Raw genomic sequence first — 23,518 nt, forward strand, 5'->3', positions numbered from 1 at the left:
ACTATTATTTTCAATGTATATTTTTGTCTGTTCATACAAAGAGCCAAATCATGTGAGATAGATGTTAATTACATTTAATAGGAGAAAAGTTATTTCTGCAACTGCAGCATTTTTGGCAGCCACTGAGTTCATTGCACACTGCTTACTCAACTGGCAACTTGCAAATCTTACCAAAATTGTTCTAATAAATGTGAGAATTATGACAATACAGTTATCATCCCCTGGCCTGTGTTAAATATCCTAATAGCAGAATCTGCAGATATTGTATCATGGGAGTTCAGATCAAAGACTGAATTTAGGGGCTTTTGAGACTTGTCATACACTTTTTTTTTGTGTAGGATGATATGAATATGGGATAAAAGTGTACTAGTATGTGATACTAGACAGAAAAATCTTTTAAGGCTTCTTCTGCTTTTGTATTTTGCATACTGTAACATGTATAACATAGTTCTATAATCCTTGTCTATGCTTTTGGCATTTGTGGCCATGTTCCCCATGAAGTTAGATCTTCAATTAAACGGAAAGTAAGGCTTGAATAGTTAGTGCTCCAAATACTCTCTCTACTTTCTCACCTTAACTCTTTTATATTTTACTTGACTATGTTTCTCCATTTCTGTATGATCTGCTTAGGTACTAAGCCTACAGCTTGAGATAGAAGATTCTCCAAATTCTAAGTTATGGCAAACTTCAAGGCCAAAACCTAAAATATAGACTCAGAGACCACTGAGTCCTACTTGTAAGAATAACTACATGAAGTGAGATAGCATGTGAGGTGAAGACCAAAAATTCCTAAGAATCCTTTTCTAATTATTTATGTGTCTTAAAGATCATACAGTCCATTTTCAGAAGCATTTTGAAATCCAGGTTAGGTGCACTGATGTAATTGTTCTTCCAGTTTGTGTGAATAATTTTCTTTGAAAATTTCAAGAGAATAGCCAAACATCAGAGCTGAAAAAAATCAATAGCTGTTTTCATACCTCCAGGAATATTTATGCAATTGAGATGGTTTTAGTAGGAAAGATTTGTATGCAGTGCCTAGCAAATTCTCAGTAGCGTGTTAGATAGGTGCTGTGATTTAACCCCAGTCAGTAACTAAGCACCATGCAGCTGCTTGCCCTTGTCCCCCCACAGTGAGATGGGAAGGAGAATCAAGGAAAAGAAATTAAAACCTGTGGGTTTAGATATGAACAGTTTTCTAACTAAAACGAAATAAAATATACCACCATCACCACCAATAACAAGAATAGTAATGTAAAGAAATATAATAGAAACAGAGAAAAATAAAAACCAAGAAAAAAAGACCCCAAGCTATGCCCAACACAACTGCTCACCACCTGCTGACTGATGCCCAAGCAGCAATCCACCCCTCCCTATCAACTCCTCCCCAGTTATATACCGTGCATGACGTTCTATGGTATGGAATAGCCATTTGGCTAATGCAAGTCGGCTGTCCTGGCCATGTTCTCTCCTAGTTTCTTGTGTACCCCTAGCCTCCTCACTGGCAGGGCAGCATTAGAAGCACAAAAGGCCTTGATGCTTAACTCAATTCTAGCTGAAACAGACATTAAGCAACATGGACTTAAGCTCTAACTCCGTATCAGGGAGAACAGACAGCAACATATGGATTTTCTGCATCTTGGAAACAACACAAGGCTATTGAATATCACACCAGACAAGCAAAGAAATCTAGTAAGATGCATACAAAGACCTCATACGTAGGCAGTAATAGCGCGTGGTACACAAAATATGGATACATTCTTTTTTAGTCCAGGCTCACCTCTATCCTGGTTATCATTCAGTGACATCTAACAATCTAGTGAGTACCAACAGAATAAAAATATGAAGATTAGAATTCAGTAACTTTGTGACAGAGTAGACACTTTTCCAAAGCCTTTGGTTAATGTTAAGAGGGAATTTACAGATATTACTGTCACCACTCTAGTAAGTGCATTTCATATGAAACCAACAGAAACACAAATACTACAATGAAAAATTAGTATTAGAAAAAATTGCACAATACTTAAAATCTCCAGCACCTTAAGTGCTATCTTCTGGTCTACCTATTTACATCAATGAATTGCTTATTATAAAATATGAAATAAAAAGGGATTGAAAAAGAATATCTTTCAGCTACCAAGTTCTTCATTGCTATTAATATTCCTAAAAAGAATTAGTTTTACTGACCCTACCAAGCATTCAAAAATCATAAGTCGTATCCCTTTCCCCAGCTAAAGTGACAGTCTCAGTACATGATATCATAGAGACTGTAAAAATGGATTTTTTTCCTTTGCTTTCTATTTGAAACCTCTTAAATGGTCAAATTTTAGAGCTTTAAAGAATTCTGGTTACGTAGAAATTCAGGATAAAACTGTGAGGGCTAACAATACTGCATCAGTCTACCTTGGGAAGACTCTCAAAAGTCAGTGTTAATTTTACCCATACACCTTTGGACAGTTTTGGCATTAATTATATTACATAGATAAGATTTTATGGTGAGAAATGTGGATTGAATGAAGTGGGATGCTGTGTACCAGAGGAAAAAACCCTGGGGTGCAGCACCCATTTGTCTCAGCTATGAACTAGCAGGACATCTATCAGTTGCATCTTTATGTGGGGTGTAAAGACCACAGCATTCACATTGCAGTGCCAGTCTCAATGTCCTCTGCGATCCTCTCCTTATAACGCCAAACTAAATTGTCAAATGAAAGAAGATTGGTTTTAGAAAGCCAAGTTGATTTTTTACAAAAAGGAAAATGTGATCAGTATCACTGGTGAAAGGAACTGTGAATATCCTGACTGACCAGAGATTTTGGTTGCATGTGATGCAAATATACTCTTTCTGCTGCATTTTGCATTGTTTCATCAGCTGCCTGTGCTGGAACACAAACACTAAATGTAATAGAAATCCACACTTACTGGCCTAACACAGGTGGGAGAATATTTCACTCTCAATAATGCCTGAGATATTTGTTGTTATTGTTTTTAGTTACTTTTCAGACAGTTAATTTTCCTTCTATTAACTCCATGGGATTAGTAACAGTAACTGAATGGAGCTATACTGAAATGAGGAGACAAAAGACCACTTCCAGTTCAGATGAAACATTCTAGCTTCCAAACAAAGCAAGGTTGTTAAAGGTGGCTGAAAATACAAGTTATTTTTATATATGCTGCTCTGCTCTCACAGACCTGCCACGTGACATAAGCTTGCAGCTGCAAGACTGACACTTGATGAGACATTGGTATATATTAAAAGAGTATTTTAATCTGGAGATGCATAAGGATAATGAAAACATGCTCCTTACTCAGCAATCCAATGAGTAGCACACTCTCTCACGTTCCTAGTGCCAAGCCTTAATTTTAGGAGGCCAGTACTCCTCATGTCACTGATGAGGAGGTGTCAGCCAGGTGAGCTACCCCAATTTCATACAGCTTCTGGTACTGTGGAAAAGAAGTCCTATATATGTATGTCAGAAGTTCTTCACTGGAGTCCTGCTTAGTGAAGTTCTTGAGATGACAGCTGTGGTAAATAGTTGGCTACCAGGAGGAGGGAATATTGTAAAAGTTAATAATGTTAGATGAATCTTAACTCATAGTATGTGAGAGAGACTTGACCTGAATGAAAAAGAAAATAGGTACAGTGGTGTATAGTCATGATACACCGAGTCCTTTAGTGATATTCTGACAGTAGTCACACTCCCAGATGAATGAATGGATGATGCGTGAATGATGACTAGATAGTTATTCCCTAAGCTTAGTGGTATTGTAGCGTCAAACAAGTGATAATGGCTTTAGTTTTGCTCTTATTCACGTGAATAACATTTATGACTTTGCAGATGAAGTGTGCAGTCTTTCCAATTTGCTTATGTTTAGAGCAACCTCGGTTTCTTGAAAAATTCATCATGTATAGAAGATTGTTATGAGTCTTGACAGTAGAAGCATGGATACCAGCAAGGACATGGATTACTTCTGGTTTTTCTAACAGCTGGCTCATTCCCTTCGGAGATCTCTCAAGGTCAGTAGAAATTCCGAGTGGTTGATGTGAGACTGATCTCTAGACTTTAGAACCCTAGTCTCTAGGCTTCATCTTAATACAGTCATCTAGGAGTGGTACATGTCTACTCATATGGTAGGTGTAGACACTATCTGCTAGCTTAAACTTACCTTTCATTTTTGAATTTTTATGTCTAGAACAGAGTAAGTAATATAGTCAAGCTACTATTCCTGAGAGACTAGCATCTAAAAAAGTTTAAATCACTATTGTTTACAGAAGACAGAGCATCTTGGAGCCAGCCAAAGGTATGCTTAGCTGATTAAATGAAGGACCAGGTTTCACATTTCTTGATTCACACTGTTGAGCTATGACAATTCATCACAAATGCATACATGTTTCTGGAAAGTTCAACCTGCTATGACCACAGCTATTCATCAGTCAGAAGAGTCAACAACAGACTCAATTAACCACTTTTGCATGTCTTTGAGCTGTTTCCTGGAAACTTTCACCAAAGGCACTGAAACTTGATGAAATACACAGAGTGTGAATCTTTCTCAAGCTTGATTATGTGGGAGTGTTTCAGTTTATCTACTCTACTGAATAACCTTGAGAATTCTAGGAAAGTTTTTGCCTTTCCAGCTTGAGCTTTTATCTGACTCAGCCGCAGGCCTAAATCTTTGTTTGCCCTAGAACAGCAGTCATTCAAAACTGCTCACTGTATAAAAATCTTTTCATGTAGATGCAGTCCTTCACCAGTGACGTTCACTCAGCATTTTAATGGGATACAGGGGCCTCTTAAATGCAGATAGTTTTCCATCGGCAGCATGAGGCTTCAGACAAGACAAAGCAATATAACCTCTCAGGAAAGAATGTGGTATCAGCTCCTAGGCTGTCCTGAGGTAGACAGAGATGCTGTGGAGTGTAATGTTCATATCCAGCAGCTTGATTGAGTTCCAAATGCTAAAACATGTCCTAGAAAGGCATTTGCAGTATTATTAACAGCCATTAGCTCACAGATGCTAGATTTTCATGAGGGCATAATAACCCTTAGGAATTCTGAAACATCTGGCAAATGGGATCAGGAATGTAATTTTGTCTGGTTTTGAGTCATCCACTGAGAAGTAGTTCCTTCTTGTGAGGTTTGCTGTGGGTCCAGGACAACTATAGCTACCTCTTAGTGCCCAGCACTCAGCACTGAGTGGTGGTATTAGATCACCAGGATCTCAAATATCTTTTGTTGCATCTCACTTCATTCAGTTTGCCTCACTGCTTTAATTGTTTCATAGCATCACAGAAATGCCAAGTCACTGTCAGGCAGCTGCTTCTATGTTCCAAAGGATGAAATCTAAAATTGGCTCATTTTGAAACCTGCAGGTGAAATCATTGTGCAGTTATCATGTTAAAAAGGGGACAATAACATCCTACACAGACTCACTCGCACTTTCAATAGCATTTGTATCTGATCCTCCAATTAAATTTTGGGTGCAGAAGTTACATTATTAGTTTTCTGTGAGGTTGTTTCTTTCACAATGATGATAAAGTTCAACATTGCTGTTTTCAATCTGTGGCCAAGATCAAGCAAGATCTTCCTTTTCCCCTCATATCTGACGTAAGTCTGACGCACTAGGATTTTCTTTATCACTGGGCCTAAAAAAGGGAAAGGCTCCAGAGCTGTATCACAGTTGAGAGCACCAACACCTCTGGTTATCCTTTACACTCAAGTTGCTTCACAGATCATACTATGATGTCATACTGCCACAATATGATAGTTTTATCATTTATCAAAGCCTCCTATGACTGTGATCATAGCTGGAGGGCACATAAATTCCACAACAACACACAATTCATGTCAAAGGAATAAATAAAATCTGTTTTAAAAGCTCTATTCATCATCCAGCGCTGCCTATCTAACAGAAAAAAGGTACATAAGCCATTTCAAATTGTTTTAAAACACAAGATTTTAACAGCTTTATGAACAAAACAGTATTGATGGAACCCGAGAGGCTTTCATTTCTTCAGCTGATTAGACTGAATAGGGAGAGAAATACTACTTCAGGAAGTGTGAAAAGGACTGAGTATCAGGAAGTACAAGCACTTTGCTGAACAGTGCTTTTATAAATATACTGGCCTTAAATATCTCTTTTCAGTTTGCCATTATCATATTTAGAAATCACTTCAAATATTCATAGAAACCATGTTAGACACCACAATCATTAGACTGAGATTCTCCAATTACTCTGCATCAGAACTCCATCATTCTTCTCAAAAATGAAGACATTTGGGGCCAGAATTTATTCTGAGATGCAATTATGCGACTATCAGGCTCAGATAATTATAGAGTGATTATATATTTGAATGCACATTTATGTCTTGCATTCTTGAAATACTTGAATTATTTACCTCAGAAAAAAATGTCAGTGTTATTTCTCTTTATTTTACAGCATATTTTTTCTATATAGTCTCATCACAATGCATGAATATAATAATAATCAATAGTATTATGGCATCCATATTAAATTTCAACAAAAAGTTGCAAGAATACTTTCAAGAGAAAAGAACACCATATGAGCTAGTTCATCAATAACCAGCCCACACTTCAGACAGATTAGCAAGAAACTATATTTGGGTGCTGAATCTGAGAATGTTAAACCATGACAAGCATCTCTCACACAGTGTATTTAGATAATATGAAAATATTAGGAAAAACGAATTTCATCTTACTAAAATCTCCTGAACTTCAGGAAATCTGTTGTATCCTTTGTTAATCAGGTAATCAGCTTAATCAGCTAATTCAATTTTGCCATTGGGAATAGCATTGTTAAAAAGGCAATAAGAACCAAAACTGAAAGGGCAGTAAGAACTGAACATTAAAAAGATGTTAGACTAAGTCTTTTCTAAAACCAATGCAAACAATCTATATTCTACTTCTTTCTTACATTTTACTTATGTAAATCATCTGTTGATCTATTTGGCATCAGAAACATTATCCCAGCTGTAACATAAGATTTGAAGCAAATTGCATTTAAAAAAAAAATAATGCTTTCACAACTTTCACACTTCCTACTTGCAAAGTTTTGGTGAGTCCTACAGAAAAAACCCAAGAGTTCAGGGTGATTTGTTCCAACATGGGATAGTCCAGATCATTATTTTGCTACAATAAAAAGATGAAAGGAAATTTCCAGAAGAATCACTGGAACTTGAGGCTATTCCACTCACATTATTTATGCCTGTTTATGTGCCTGCCTCCTGTACTGTAAAAGACTAAAAGGACCCTGCTCTGCTGCTGTGGTCCACCCATAGTGATCTGCCACAGGCTATGAGATTATCTTTACCATGACTCTGGACACCATGAACTTGGTTTCTACCCAACTAGCATTTCTTCTATAAAGCCTTGGTGAGGAATGGAAGGAAAAGTTATGCATTCATGTCGCAGTGTGCAGCCTGACTATTTTCTGAGGAACAAGAATTTCTGGGGAGAGACAGTAAACAGTGTTGCATGAACACAGGGCTACAGCCACTGTTAACCTGTTGCACCAGTGGAAAACTCAATTGGATCTAATGAACAAAAATCTTGACCATAAGAGTGGTTAAAAATCAGGACAGGAGACAACAGAGTCTAAAACCTATGGATGAACCCCTGAACAACCTGATCCAACAATGAAGTTAGAGCTGCTTTGAGCACTTGGTTAATAACTGGAGGTCCTTGTCAACTGAAATTATTCTATCACTCTCTGATTCTCTTCTATAGACGATAGCTGGCTTGGAAACAAAGTTCATCTTCCTCCAAAAATGTTTCATCCATACATAGACCTGATATGACCCATCAAACCTCAAAGACAGTGGTTTATTAACCTGTGGACATGAAAATGTTACCAGTAGTGGCCCAGATCTTAATACCAGCTTTAAATCTCTTCAGAGAAAGTTTCCTTTATTTAATTAGTTTTCACAGATTCTTGATTAGTAGGCCACAGATGCCTACATGTCCATATGTCACACTGAAAACTCGTGTTTTGATGGTTCTAATGAGAACAATTTTGGATCAGATTTCATTTTGATTATTTTGCAAAACCATCCTTTCTAAAGAAATAAATTACAGTTTGTAGTCTGTGCTTTCTCTGCCTGTCTCTTTTTCTTTCCATTCACAGACTTCCCTTGAGTAAATAGCCTATAAACCAAAGAACATCATATCCCGTTTTCATGTAGGAGATCCTTTCTCCCTCAAAATACTGCAAAATGGAAAAAAATAAGCTACATGGCATTATTAGAAAGAAAAGTTACAATAAATTTTATCCGAGAAGCTTATCTTTTCTTATAGAACAGCTGTTTTACACAACGTGGAAAGTCATACAGAAAACTATACACCTGCATGGGAAGAAGTGAGAATCAGAAATCTATATCTCATTCTACTTCTCATATAAAAGAACAGAGGAACCATTTTAATTACCTGTTTCCATTTTCCCATCTTGTGCTGCAGGCCCATCAGGAATTACACTCTTCACCTGGAGAAACTCATCTGGCTCATCCCCACCAATGATGGTAAATCCAAAACCCATGTTGCTTTTCTTAAGAGTTGTGCTGAGGAAAGTCCCCTTCAGCTGTGATGCATCACGGGTGAAGAGTGGTTTTTCTACATCAGTCAACACAAACAAGAAAGACAAAAGTTCTGATCTAGTCACAATGCAGCAGGGACAGCAGATAACAGTACTGGCTGACAGCAAGTGACAGTGTATGAAAAGCAAGGAAATAAAAGAGTGCAGGCATTCCAGGAAAAAGAAAAAAGTGAGTTTTTGTATTTATACAATGCTTAAAATAGATTTCTTATGGCAGATCAGCCATAAAGTGCAGAGTTATAAATATTATTTCATATCAGAAATACATTTAAAAGTGGATATTTTGTAGCTAAACTAATGACAACAATAAAAATGATCTGTGAGGTAATTTTTAACCCCCTCTCCTAATCTATAAATTCAGCTTTGTCTATGTAGTAATCCATTCTCCGTAATATCCCTCCCAACCACAATAAGGAAAATATCTTCTGAATATCTTACTCTATTTGTTAACAAGCAGTGCTAAATATTAGGTGAACTTCTCCTTCCAAACAAGTGGTGTTTTAGCATCCAACAAGTGACACACAACTGCCATGCGACCCTTGCGTCCCCTCCCCGCGTGCCTTGGTGTGCAGTGTGGGTGGTGGGGGCTTGCCGTGCCTCTCCGCCGTGCTGCGCTTGGTGAGGAAGGGTGGGAGGAGGGTGCAGAGGTTGTGACTGCCACTGCTGTGCCCGTGCCTGCAGCGGCGGGGCTAGGCTGGGCTGTGCTGGGCTGGCTGGCAGCGGGGACGTACCGTGCAGCCCGCGCATCCTGGCGGGGTCGCACCAGCACTGCCACAGGTCATTCACGCTGCGGGACCTCTTGGGAGCGGGGCGCAGGTGGGCGAATTTGGGTCTAGGTAGGGTTGATGAAGAGCTTGCTACTGTTACAAAGAAGAACAAGCCTCATTCTCTGGCTACAACCTTATGTTAAAGTGTATTCCTCTCTACCGGTGTTGTTTTTTGCTCGTACAGCTCATTTTAAGCACATTAATTTTTACGTTACCGAGAGGCTGTATTCTTGCAAATTCCTATAACACAGTGCTTGAGGCTTTTAACTTAATTGATGCTTGCTAGATGAGCTAGCTTAAAAACATACCAAACATCAATTAACAGTAATTCAGAAAAAGTACAATTAACTATTTCAATATTGCCAACCTCAGCTGCTCAAGAGAGAGTCACACCTTCCCGAGAACAGAGTTTATTATTTTATTTACAAATTGACTTCGGGGCTCTTATTTTGCTTTCTGTTTCTCGGCTTTTAGGAAACACTAGAATCAACTTTCCTGTCATTTCTCTGTGCCTCTGAAGGTTAGAGTATTTTAAGTGGTTCTTGAGTTCCCCAGCCCTGGGAGCTCAGGCATTTGAGAGAAGGATGCTAGGAGACAGGTGATAACATTGTGAGAATTGGCAACACTCCTCTTTTAATCTGACTATGACAAAAGATTTGTCACATAAACAGGAGAGCAGGACGTTTCATCTTAACTCAGACAGCTGACATGGTACTGTACCTCGGAAACCTTGGGCCTGCATAGGCTTTGTTCCAAGTTCTGCGTTGGGCATGTTATGCTGCTGTAGCTTCCTTTTTGCTTCTAGGACAGGGTTTTCAAATTGTGTTCTTCTATTTATGTGGCTGGAAAAAATTTGGTGTTGATTAAAAACTAGGTTCAGTTGGGGAAAATGATCATTTTCACAGTAGGATGCTGTATGTGACTTAGGTGTGTGCAGTTAGATAGTGAAACTGTTATGAATCCTCAATAGGCCTGAGCACGTCTCTTATACTACACACAATTTTCTTGGGGATGAGAAAAGCACAATTTAGCACATTGCATAATGAACAGCACTAAGTGTCCTATCACTTCAGTATGCTGAACTCTGCTACAGATAAATGGTTTTGGTCTACAGAACTTCATATTAAATAGTACTGCTGAAGCATTTTACAGTTTTTACATTTCTAGCACAAACATTGTTCTGTGCATGATTCAAAGGATCTGAACCGGTGTTGTACATTATTATTGATTAATTGTAAGTGTAACTACTTAATCACTTACAGAAAAGGTAAACCATAGAACAAAACACTTTTATGATTGCAACTTAAAAATAAATCTAACATAGGAAATAAACTGAAGATGACTCCTTTTTCATTCTATGGTATATATCTGCTTAGCTGTAAAGAAAAATAGGATTTTGCAGAAACTAAATCAGATGACAGATTAGAACTACATGGATAAATATATGAAATATAAGAAAACTTAATGTTCACATTTTTTCATGACGTTTTATGTTTTCTACAGCAGGTTAGTAAGTATATCTCTTGTCATTACACTACTAACTTTCTGCATTATGTTTGGAACTACTATGATATAGTCTCCTCATAGCCTTGATTTAAATTCTTTAATTTAAAGCATATATTTTATCAATCAGTGAGTAATCCTAGAACCCTGTCCTGAGATATGTTTCACAAACTTTCTGAAGAAGGCAAACTGATTTAGTAGGCTGCATTGAACTCCACAAGATAGGATCACAACTGAGAAAAGGAGCTGCAAATGCTGTCCTGATGAAATGAGCACATATTTACAGAATGGCGGGTTTCAAACATGTCACTCCTTGTTTGTTCTCACTGAGCTACTATGTATTGAGTTCTTCTGAAAATCCAGTCCCAGTCATGGATGTTACACACTTGGAGAGGTGACCTGCAAACTTTTGCAACCCTGAGTTCCTGAAAAGGGTCGAATACATTCAGTTTACATTGAAATGATCTTTTATTCCACATTAAGAACTTTTCATGTCCCTTGGGATTCAGATTCTACCACTGCTTCAACGAAAGTAAGTGGAATTGACATTAAAAAGTGAGGTAGAGGAGAGGCAGCAAGTCCTACGGGAGTGCAACACACTTGGAAAATCAGGATTTAGTGGACAGAGCTAATGCAATGAAAAGATTTCCAGTCATGTAAAAGAATATTTGACTGAATGAGAGGAAGTAAATATGATAAATCTTGAAGTTGCTACATTGTTAACATGGCTATAATTCATTCAAGTGGCTGCTAACCTACTCTCATAGTCTAAAATTTTGATTAATGGTTTTCTTGTAAATTTTAATCTATGCTGCAGAGGTAGCCACTTTTGTTTCAGTCATTCTTCAGACAGCCTGTTTAAGTTTGCAAGCTTTCCTTTCCTAGGCTTTTGCTTTTTAGTTAGGCCACGTTGTAATTTTCAAGGACTTCAGCACCTTAATAGACTACTGCAGACCTAGAAATGTATGATGGGAGACAAATTTCACCAGTTAAAAGTGGAGAAAGGCAAGAATTACATGTATTAAATCCAGTAATTATGAACTACTAACGGGAGCATAAGAAAGGTAATATTCATGCTACTAACTATCATATATTACTTTTGCCATACGAAGCAGCAGCAAAACATCACATGAAAAGTTACTTGAAGTTCTGATTGCTCATGACCAAATAAGTGGAACCCATAAAAAGGGGTTTAGAGGAATACTAGTGACAGATACATGTATAATAGAAACCAAAGGAATTTTAGTTTTTTATTCAAGCAGAATTAATTCTGATATGTAACTGCATTCTATGAATGCATTTGGAAGTAAATACTAGGATGTGTTAAAGATGTCTGGATTTCAGACTTGATATCTGTAGGCGTCTTACAAGGAGAAGTGTGAAATTATGAAACAGTTTCCAATTGAATATATGGGGTAAAATATCTAGCTTATTGTACATTATCAGTTGATAGGGTTAAACCCAGAGTTGCTACGCCATGGGTTAATTGCCTCACCATAGAGATCAGGTCTTAATTTAGAGGCTCTAAAGTATCCTACTCTTGTCTTCATCTGCCCATGCAGAAGAGCAAGAGTTTCCTACAGCTTTTGTGCCATATTACGCAGGTGTCATGGATATCCAGGATCACACTACAGATCTGCATTTAGGACCTTGAACTATGCTTAATGTCATGCTATAATTGCAGGGCACATGTCAGTGCTGCAGGAGGCCTCTTGTAGGCCCGAGTTACAACTTACATGTGGTTCTGTAATATAAAAAAGATGGGATTTTAGCTAATAAAGGATGTGTCCATGGCTCAAGGAACATCAAGGCTCATAGCTCTAGTTTCTGTGGTACTGACATCACAGCTAGAATCTGTTACTGACGGCCTCTCTACCATTTCTAGTTTGAGTTGAAATTGTAGTTCCATCCATTTACATGTAAATGTCTTCAGTAATGACTATTTTGAAAATAAAATTTTTGTCCTAGCAGATCAGAGAGGAAGATAAGCAGAAGTACTTGAAACATCTCAAGTTTTTTGTGTAATCTTAATAAGTCTTAGCTCCAATTTATTCCCATATTTTGACTATTTTATGGTCGTGTGCAGGCTTGAAAGCACAATGTGAGAATTTCAACAAATTCAAACAACTGCATTAAACATTATGTCCAAGAAGAGTAAAAGAAAATAAATAATTATACTAATAATCAGTTGTTTTTGTCAGTCAGTTATACTAGATTTATGCTCGTAGACTGATGAGACATGAAGCACCTCTATTTTGGTACATTCAAGTACTATATAGTTTTATGGCAAAGTCAGAAAAAGTGCTACCAATGAGTTTACCTGAGAAAGAAATTATTAAGCTAAGTAGTTCCCCTGAAAGGACATTCTAGCCTTTCATCTAGCTACTTCCACTGCATACAAAATAGGTATTACTAACCTAAGCCTTAGCAAGACAAGCCAAATACAAGTTTTAGAAATGGTTACAAATAAGCGCTTTTGAGGTTGAAAGAGATTTTGGATGTGATCCAAAAGTGTATTGCTCATTGCTCATACTATCTAATTCTGTGAGCATTTCTATCTTCATTTATTTTATACAAGAAAATATAAAAGCCTAATCCAAAGGCAAGAATCTAAATTATTTCTCCTACTGCTCCTGTGTCTGTGAAGAAGAATCATACTGCCTTTTGTTTGCTTTCTAGTCCTAGCAACTCTGAATTTCCCTCTGCAGAAAAGAAAGTGTAATTGGTGCTGTTTAAGCTCACCTTACATGAACTGGGGACATTCCCTCAGAGGTGGGATGTGGGTTTGGGCTGCCTTTAGCTGTGAAGATGAAACATCATCTCTTATATTATGAGTAGGTGCTGTCACCTCTAGTGAGTCTATGAGGCACAGGCACCATTTCCCATCTAACCAGTTTTGTGACAGTTTCACATTCGATGTGCTTCAGACAACTGAAACATGGTCTTAGGAGATTTGACGGCCAAGATACTGAGCCCTGCCAAAATAGTAGCATATGTAAATGTGCACATCAGCAGGAGTATAGCCTTTTAATAGTTACTTTAATGTATCAGTTTTTTTGGTAGCTTGTGACTCTAACTTCTGAAATTGTTGCCTATAACCCACTAAAGTAATTCTGAGGTTCAGGATGCCTTAGAAATGGACAATCTGATGCACGACTTGTAAGTGTCTAACTTTTCTTTACCTTCACATTTTTCAGTTACTAATACTTTATAACGACAAAAAGTCCCTGAAACATATTTTTCCATTTGAGTAGCAATAGAGCATTGTCAGAAATAGTAAGTCAAAGAAGTGTATTTTTTCAGAATAAATACCTGTATGACTAATTTAGGTGTTCTATTAAGGAGACCATGTCTGGAAATTGACCTTTGTGTTGCAGTTAATCATCCTTAAAGAGAGAAATAATCTCTAGGCAATTAGAATGCTGAAAGACCCAGCATACTCTAATAACACACTCTCTGCACAGCTAAGTGTTGCTGGTTCTTAGTTTATAAATTAAGAGAAAATTGCATGAAAGTTAAGCCACGTATAGCAAACACCTGTCCTTTATGACAAATATCTACAACTTACAAATAAAGCCTGGACCTGCATAACGAGTGAAATTAGAATTTTAATAATGTCTCACATCTACATCCATGCATTATTAAGAGAGGCATTAATACTGGAGACCTTATTTTTTAACAGAATTTGCAAATATATTGCGATTGGTCTTATTAAATTTACTAGCAAGACCTTCAATGTTTTTCCTTTATTCTTTTTTTAGCTTTTCCTCTGGTCTCAGAATACTGGAGTTCAGTATGGCTGGTCTTTGTAAGGTGAATCTGAATCTGTCTGCCTGATTGTTCACCCTCATAAACTTCCCATGAAATGCAGATATTTCAGCCTTTCTTTCACTGTCAGTTCTAAAGACCTGCATGTAAAGTTGGTCTGGACTTCAATGTGTCAAAGCTCATAATCTAACTTTTAATGATTTACGCACTTTTATTACATAATTAAGAGAGTTTATTCTAGACTGATTTTACCTAGTTAAAATGAACTAATCTGTTGAATGCTGGTAATAAAAAAAGGTGTGACTGCCACTTTCTGGTGTGAAAAATGGAAAGCAATCTTTGCTTCAAACTTACTGAAGCTCAGATAGCACGTTGAAGTGCAGTTATATTTTACTGACTACAAAACTCCTTAAGAACTTGAAATGGCTGCAGTTTTAATGCCATCCTATGATGATCTGTTACACTTCTAAAAACCACTGAGCCTATGGTGAGTTTGATATATCTTTCCAGAAGTCTTATCTGTCGTAGGACTAATAAATTTGGCACTAACAGCCTTGAAGTATGTAATTTCGTAATAACATCTGGGCCTGGTGCCTTGTGTCTGTTTACCTGTGGATGGATATGAAATGGAGATAAATATGTATTCCTTTTTCTGACTTTGCAGTGAACTGTGGGCCTCACCGATGCCAGAATGCCTTGGGCTGCACTAACAACCAAGCAGAGTCTCAGTAAGAAATTAACGCACAGAAATTGCACAACACCTGTTACCCGCTACAATACACTGAAACCCACTGGGGCAGAAGACTTACTCACACCCAGCAGCTGCATAATTGCACGTGTACAAATCTTCAGGGAGGGTTAAGTACAAAGAGATATGAGAACTCCAGCCCCTAGCTACTTGGGAACACCATAAAAGAACTCAGGCATAAAGAAAGATGATAATTTAATGGCATTACACAGGGACTTCAAAAACTTCCTTGTCTTTTTACTTAAATCTGGACTGACTAAGCTTATTTGGGCTGAGCAGCAAAACAGATGGGGCTACTGGCTCTTTCACCTGAGGGCAGGAAACAAGCAAGCCAGGGACAAAGCTGAGCAGGTGCTACTGCATTTGGAGAACAGGACAGAAGGAGTCATCAGGGCAAGTGCTTCAACACTGTTTTTCGTTTGTTTGCTTTGTAGGAGGGCTAGGGAAGGTGCACGAGCATTTACAAGCTGCTGCTGTTACAGCAGTGAAGAAAAGGGAATCTTAACCTTCTAACTCTTCTGAAATCAGATCTTTTTTTTGATCTCTCTGTCCACTTCTACTCTCTGCATATTAACAGTTGCATATCCTAAGGTCTGGAAAAGCTGCAGCCCCAGTATCTGCCCAGAGTGATCCTGCAGCCAATGTGTTGGCATGGATTCAAGAGATGAAGGGAATCATGTGATGCACAAACTAAAATTTTCTATTTTGTAAGAAACAACTAGAATAAATTTACTGTTTGAGTGCCAGGATTAAAAAAATTGAGATTTTATGTCAGAAGACGTGTTCTCTAAAGACGTCTCTTCTTTAATGAAAGGAATGAATAGGTAGGTCTTTCTAAGCCTTTCAAAGTGCTGTCTGCACGGTTATTGGCTTTCGCCCTCCTTCGCCATATACTTTATGCAGAAATTAGAGTGAGAACTGACCACTCTAAACAGGTATCATAATTTTGAATCTAGATTCACTTTATATAATTGTCATTCACTATGCTTAGCTAAAAAGTTGAGAAAATAATATCTCTGATTTACTTATGTAGGAACTGGCCAGAACAGGTTCTACCTAGTACTTGAAATAAAAGCTTTCTGTTGCCCTCTGCACAAAAGACTAAGAATCTTGTTATCTTGTTTTCATGACTAAAATAAAATCTGAAAAAAAAATAAAAGCAAAGACTGTGCTGTGAAAATATTAATTTATATTATCACATTTTCCAATGCACTTTTAAGTACAAAATAAAACACACATCTCTAAAACTTCACATGTAGTGTATAAATAACCTGCCTTCTGGTACAAACAGTGTAAATATCTGATCTGCAGCGAGAAAGGACTACCCAGAAAAAGATTTTAACAGAACTAAAATGATTCTAGTTTGCTTTAGTCATTAATTAATAAGATCTTCACCTCACTGGACAAGCAAACCTTACATAGAAAATACAACATTTCTTCAATTAATATGATCTCTGCACAGGTATCACCTGGAATGACATCAAGAAATCAGATCTGCAGAAAAAGAATGACTGAATGCCTGAGTCCTTGATTTGAGACACACTGAATATATTTGGATATATTAGCTGCACTGATGACTGAGAATTCCTCGTATACCTTCAGTTTAACATGTCAAGTAATTTTACACTTGTCTTGCCAGGCTAAGCATACCAGTATTAGGTTATGACATATTAAGAGCAAATTAATATTGAACTTGGGAACTTACTCAACATAATAAGTGCCATAAATGGGATCATCAATTTTCTCCCAGCCATATGGAAGCTCTGAAAAACAAAGAATTATCTCTTTTAGTAAGTGCAGTGCAGAATACAAAGATTTCTAATAACAAAATCATGGGTCTTTGCTGAATGTTGATATCTTGATACTGAAATTGGACACAGTGACCAAAGCAAATGCCAAATCTTGAACTCATACCATGGGAATCTCAAGGATTAACAACTTGAAAAATGGTATGCAAACACAGATCTCAGTCTCTAGAACAACACATTTTAGTTGAACTACTTTATTGTTCCAACAGCTATGCAAGCCATCAACTGTAGCACATCTTGTATGACATCACTACCAGAGGAAGTGAGGACATTCTGTTCTACCAAACAGGTACACACACACACACAAAAAGTTCTTTGCTTTTGGTGCTTTTTTCTTTGCTATGAATCCTGGAAAAGTTATCATTGAAGGAACAAAAAGTTTGCCTTCTGTCATGTAAGTACAATAAATATACCTAAATGTTACTGAGAAGTTTGCACAGTTTGCCTTACTGTGATGGCAATTCCACAGCCTCCAACAGCATCTTGTTCCAAAGTTATGTACCAGGTACTTCAAAGTAAATACTAGTACATGGAAGTAAAAACCAAAATAAAATACTATAGAACTTTCTGGCCTTAAAACTAATTAAGTTTTGCAGTAATAGAGAAAATATTTAATAGCTTTCATTCAGGTATTAATAATTAAAATGTTAATGTAATAATCCTGAAAATCAATCCATGTTCATATACAAGCAAATTGTTATATCTATATATTTACGTATATCCAGAAAAAACTTCTGTATCAGATGTGATGACTTTGATGGAGGAGACTCACAAAAGGATGAGTATTCCTATCATGCACAGGTATTGATTTCTGTGCAGTTAAAGACGATGGCACAATACACAAGGAGTGGTACTGAGATTCTATTAGGAAATTTTATTCTGGAATTCTTTTTCTAAGTTTTTTTTTTCCTTTCTAAATGCAATCATACTTGTAAAGTAACTTTTTGGAGACAATGAGAGTACTGAACTACTCAGAACATTCAGAACTGAGCCTTTATTCTTTTTTTTTTTTTCAGTGACAGTGTGAATAGACAATTACTGGTGTGTTGTAAAAGGCAAATAGGAAAGTAAAACCTGCCTGGTAATACAGAGATTAAAGAGCTAAAAAACAATGGTAAGAAATTGCTTCACCTCTGCTTGTTACTCTTCCTTTAAACACATCTATAATAGCTCTTCCTTTCTTGAGTGAACCTGCTCAAATTTCTAGAGTCTTTATGTCACATAGCACTCAGGGATGATCCTGCTCAGCCCTTTTGAATGCTGCAATGAAAGATACAACCCTCTGCCAAAGACTGGCAAATGAGGAACTCCATGAATTTGTAATGAAAAGCTGAAGGATTTCCTTGATGTAGGTACTATCTTTTCCTATTATTCTTAGAATACTGTTAGCTTTGAAATCTGTGCAAGTCTGCACTCTCAATCGCTTCTGTCAGAGCTATTTTGTTATTGTCACTTCACCAGAATAAATGCATCATCAGGTCACAGAATCACAGAACACTTGAGGTTAGAAGGGACCTCTGGAGACTGCCTAGCCCAACTGCTCTGATCAAAGAAAGGTCATCTAGACCAGGTTCCTCAGGACCATCTCCAATTGTCTTTTGAATATCTCTAGAGATGGAGACTCCATAACCTCTCTGAGAAACTTCTTCAAGTGTTAGATCGCTCACAAGTAAAGTTTCTCTTTTGTTTAAGCAGAATTTCCTGTGTTTCAATTTGCATCCTTTATCTTCTGTGCTGTCTCTGGACACTACCAAAAAGAGCCCATTCCGGCCTCCTTGCACCTTCCTTCAGGTATTTACTTAGATTAACAAAATGCCCCTGAGCCTTCTCTTTTCCAGACCACATAGTTCCAGCTCTCTCAGTCTTTCCTTACAGAAGAGATGCCCCAGTCCCTTTCACTGGACTTTTTCCTGTAAGTCCACGTCTCTCTTGTGAGGGCTTGGGTGAGCCCAGAACTAGACTTGGAACTCTTATCTGTGTTTCACCGGTGCTGATTAGAGGGGAAGGATCATTCTCCTTGACCTGCTGGAAATGCTCTACGAACTACAGCCCAGAAGGCTGTTGGGCTCTTTTGTTGCAAGAGCACGTCACTGGCTCATTGTCAAGTCAACAAGCATTAGAAAGTCCTGGTGTTGCTCTTTCCAGATCTGCCCAGAACTTTAGTAAAATCAATAGGAGACTGGCCCTACAATGGTTCCCACAAAGTCCTGTATATCCTGAGCAAGACTCTGGAATGTATCCATAAATATTCAAAAACAAAGCAGCTGATGCACAAATCCTGTACTGTCCCTACAGTAAGTTTCATTCTCAACTGCAGGCATGATATATAAGGTAAGAATTTGCTACGAAAAAATTATGCTTTTAACTAACCCTTTGACAGAGTAAATTTAAACAATTAGTTTAAATACTATAGATACATTTTATTTTCATTTAATCTTGCAAGGTTTTCTTTCCCTAATGAACTTAACGTTGCTTTCATATCTGGCCATCTGAAATGACTTGCCATTAGAGAAAAGTGAGGCAGGTAGTGGTAAAATCTGTCCATGCTTAAAAATACCCACAACCACACATACACAGATGTGTGCCCAGGTCTCTTTCCCTAAGTGTATGAGTAGATGGAGTTTTTTGCAACTATGAAATTAAAACAAAGAAAGTAGAAGTTTTGCCCAGATAGGTAGGCATCTTTCTGTAAGTATATACACTTTAAACTGAATAGATGCAGAGGACATATTTTATTTCACACTTTTACAAAAATCTGAAATAATTTGAGGATTTACTATTCACCTATTGGCCTATTTTTTCCTAAGGTAATGATGCAGAACTGTATTTATGAACTGGCACAACTATTGAGAAGGCAAATGGCAAATCCTATTTTCTAGTGTAAAAGACTGTAAAAATTTAATGAATTGGACATATAAGGGAGAACTCACTTCTAAATGCAGGGATTGAACCACTGGTTATCTAACATCATAAAATAGTTATGGGTTTAGAAGAAAGGAAATAAAAAAATTACCTTCATATACCGTAATAGATATAAACTCCATGTAAGGCTATGCTTTAATTTCATTTTTCCATTTGAGATGCAGCCTGTAAGCTATGTTTAATTAAATTTCTCTGTTAACCAGTAAAATACAATTGTGAGAGCACAAACCCTAAGCCCTCTGCAGGCCTCTAAAGTATGGTAGCTAAGGTTAGTGGAGTGTAGTTTACTACAGAACTTCTGTTAGGAGAATCTTCTGCTGTTTTTTTTTTCAGGAGCACTGTGATTATTTTTGATTACATTTAATAGTGGTATCTATTTAATTTTTAACTACTGAAATGAAAGATTATAGGACAAAAAAATACTTCAGTGCTTCATAAAATAGGAAGCTAAGCATTTGCCAAAACAGTGGTGAAGGCCTTACAATTTCTCTTTTTCATTTCACTATGCCCAGTGATGATCATTAGGGATAAGAGTGAACAGTAAATATTTATAAAAGAGAATTGTTATAAAACACTTGTGAAGATTACTGTTGGCTACCATGATTTAAACTGGGAAGGGAGCTATAAATTTTATCGATCTCTGATATTCATTTGTTAGCATTAGCATGCTAGTTCATGTATATCTGCAATCAACATTTTCACAGTTGCTATGCTATAGATACAGTCTTCATTTTCATGAGCTCAACACTTCTATCAATTATGTCTTTCTATTCTGTTGTTTCTGAGAGGATTTCTCTATATAGAAGAAAAAAATTAATGCTATCTTTTATTTTCAGACTTCAATATCAAACACTGCATTCCCACAGTCTGGGGGGCCTGTTCAAGAACAATTGCAAAATCACTATTTAAAAAAGAGTAATTGTACAGCATTTGGCAATGCTGATACCCAAATCAATAGAAAGGTGCTGAGCAATGTGTATAGTACATATATATGCTCCGGTTTTCACATTTCATGCTTTATTGCTTACTGGAGAAGCAGCATCTAGCTAACACTGCAGCAGTTATCCAAAAAACCAAAAAGATCAAAAAGGTACAGCTGATCCTAAGACACTTTGCTCAGTATGCATCTCGGTAAGCTTTTAAATGCAGAAGGAGCTGCATTTCTGAACATTAAATGCCCAAGAGTAACAAATGCCCTGCTATTTTCAAGGAAAGAAAGCAAGAAGTAAAGAAAGCAAGAAGTAAAGAAAGCAAGAAGTAAAGAAAAGAAAAGCTAATACAAATTCAAAGAGGTTACTTTAATAATCGATGGTAGTGTCTTCTCATCACAGCCTGCTTATGCTAATTGTCCAGATGCTCTTATTGTGCCTTCTGAAAGCTGTTGTGTTTCAGGATGACTTTTGATGGTGCCACTTAACCTTCTCCAGGAATGGAAGAAGGAATATATTTTGGATCTCAATGTGCCAAGATGAAAAAGCATGTTACTAAACCCATAGATTAATTTTTCTGAACTTTATGCAGTACTAACTGTTAAAGAGAGTCGTAAAAACCTCTCACGGTTTCAGAAAAACAGCCAGCATTGTGTCACTATGCTATGGGCTGGAAAGAAAGACGAGAGCATATTTCTTGAATCGGATGCAATCAAAATATTTGTGTAGTATAAAAGAATATGAGAGAGAAAAAGAAAATATAGTGCCTGCTGTTTTAGAAAATCCTGACTATAAGGCTGTGGAAGCTGAGGAAGTCAGCGTGAGTTTGGTTCACCTGCCTTGTTAACACCCAGGCACAGGTCATGAATACTTTCCTGATACATATATTAGCCTTTACAGAAAAATATTGTATCTTTACACTCAGCAGCCTGTGTTTATTTTATCTCTTGCTTTCTCTCTGCTCTTTTCTTTCTCCTTGTTTCAAACTCAGTGTTGCCTTTTCAAGTCAGTTACATACTACAAAGAGTATCAAAAGAGCTGGGTTAAAAGATACAAAATACGGAGCAGCTCCACAGTCCAATGCAGTTACGCATTCTTCCAGTTTCCTAAGAGACATAGTCTTTGCAAATATTCATCTGTAAGTCTAAACCAGTGTTCCTCACTGCACAGCTTATGAAAAAATGTTGCCCGCAATACGCCAAGACACAGCAAACAGGTTACCAGGGAGCAGATCCTGCTCATGACATCCTGTGCTGCTCCTTCAGGAGCAGAGGGCTGGAGATGTCAAGATTGAATGCTTTTGTCAGAGCATTGCTCAGCTGATACATGAAACAGATACAGTAGTTGTGCTGCAGCTCCTGAAACCTTCTGTTACAGGTTGCCATAAAGAAAGAGAAGATAATATCACTCACTGAAAGTCAGTATTTAACCTACTACCCACATACCAGTGTCAACTCTGCTGTATCAGCAAATCATCTGAGAGCTCCAAAACCCAACAAAAAAAATCAACAGGTATATGATATGGTAAAAACTTTGCTATTGCCTCAACAAGTTCCTCCACTTAGCCATGTTTCAAATGCCTCTGCCTGAGCTGGACAATGCAATTACTAACATGGACTTCTCTATGCTAGTGCACAAATCAAACTTTGCTGGAGAAAATAGATTAAAAAAAAAAAAAGGAAGCTGAATTGTTCACTGTCTTAGTGAAAATAACAACAAAGGCAGGATAGACAACTTCATCCCTATAGCAAAACCAAATTCACTCTTTCTACCCCTGAAGACTTGGTAAACTTTGGGAATGTTTCAAATACTAGTCAAGCCCCGCAAGATCAATTTCAATTAAACCTGTGTTCTCCAACTGCCATTCTCAAACCAGAATATTTCACAAAGTCACAACTGTTTATGTTCTATCTGTAATCACAAACCATTCATGTGCAATTTATTCTCATGAATAAAATCTCATTATGCATAATTTCATTGCACAATGGAAACAAATGTCTAAGTAACATCCACATCTGATAAATGCATCTTCTTCATTCTGTGCAGCTAATTGTGACATGTTACATCCTTAATTGTGCAGAATGTAGATCTCTAAATGTTACTATCAATTCAATATTTTCTCCCAGTATTGTTACCAAGTGAAACATTGTCAATGATAGGGATATTTCTAATATTAGGTGCACTTGATCTCTCTGACATGCAGGACTATGTAACATCTAATCAAGATTTGCTTTAATACAGTGCAAAAGTACCAACTGAATTACCAAGGTTTAACTATCAAAAAAGAGGGCACAAAAGGCTTGCTAGGTATTAATTCAAATAAAAATGGGGAAAAAAAGAAATTAAGAGAAGAATACCTTACATGCTGTGAATTTAGTTAGGTTACTGTAGGCAGTGCCTGAGGTGGTTTCCTTTATAAAGCCATAGCAAAGAACTCACTTCTCAACAGTTTAATAGGCAACAGCTGAAGCT

General features: G+C 37.2%; 1 protein-coding gene across 4 annotated transcripts in view; it reads right to left on the reverse strand.

Annotated features, from left to right (window-relative positions):
• The window catches only part of MAGI2 (membrane associated guanylate kinase, WW and PDZ domain containing 2), a 734,934-nt gene that overhangs the window by 139,469 nt on the left and 571,947 nt on the right, over positions 1 to 23,518 (reverse strand). For all 4 annotated transcript variants that reach the window (XM_062019654.1, XM_062019637.1, XM_062019629.1 and 1 more), the window contains exons 7-9: positions 17,093 to 17,150; positions 10,089 to 10,210; positions 8,436 to 8,618 (exon numbers count right to left, since the gene is read on the reverse strand). In XM_062019654.1, coding sequence (XP_061875638.1) covers positions 8,436 to 8,618; positions 10,089 to 10,210; positions 17,093 to 17,150 — 363 coding nt within the window. The remainder of the gene's footprint in view (positions 1 to 8,435; positions 8,619 to 10,088; positions 10,211 to 17,092; positions 17,151 to 23,518) is intronic.

The sequence above is a fragment of the Colius striatus genome, chromosome 1 (genome assembly GCF_028858725.1).
Source record: "Colius striatus isolate bColStr4 chromosome 1, bColStr4.1.hap1, whole genome shotgun sequence".
Lineage (NCBI taxonomy): Eukaryota > Metazoa > Chordata > Aves > Coliiformes > Coliidae > Colius > Colius striatus.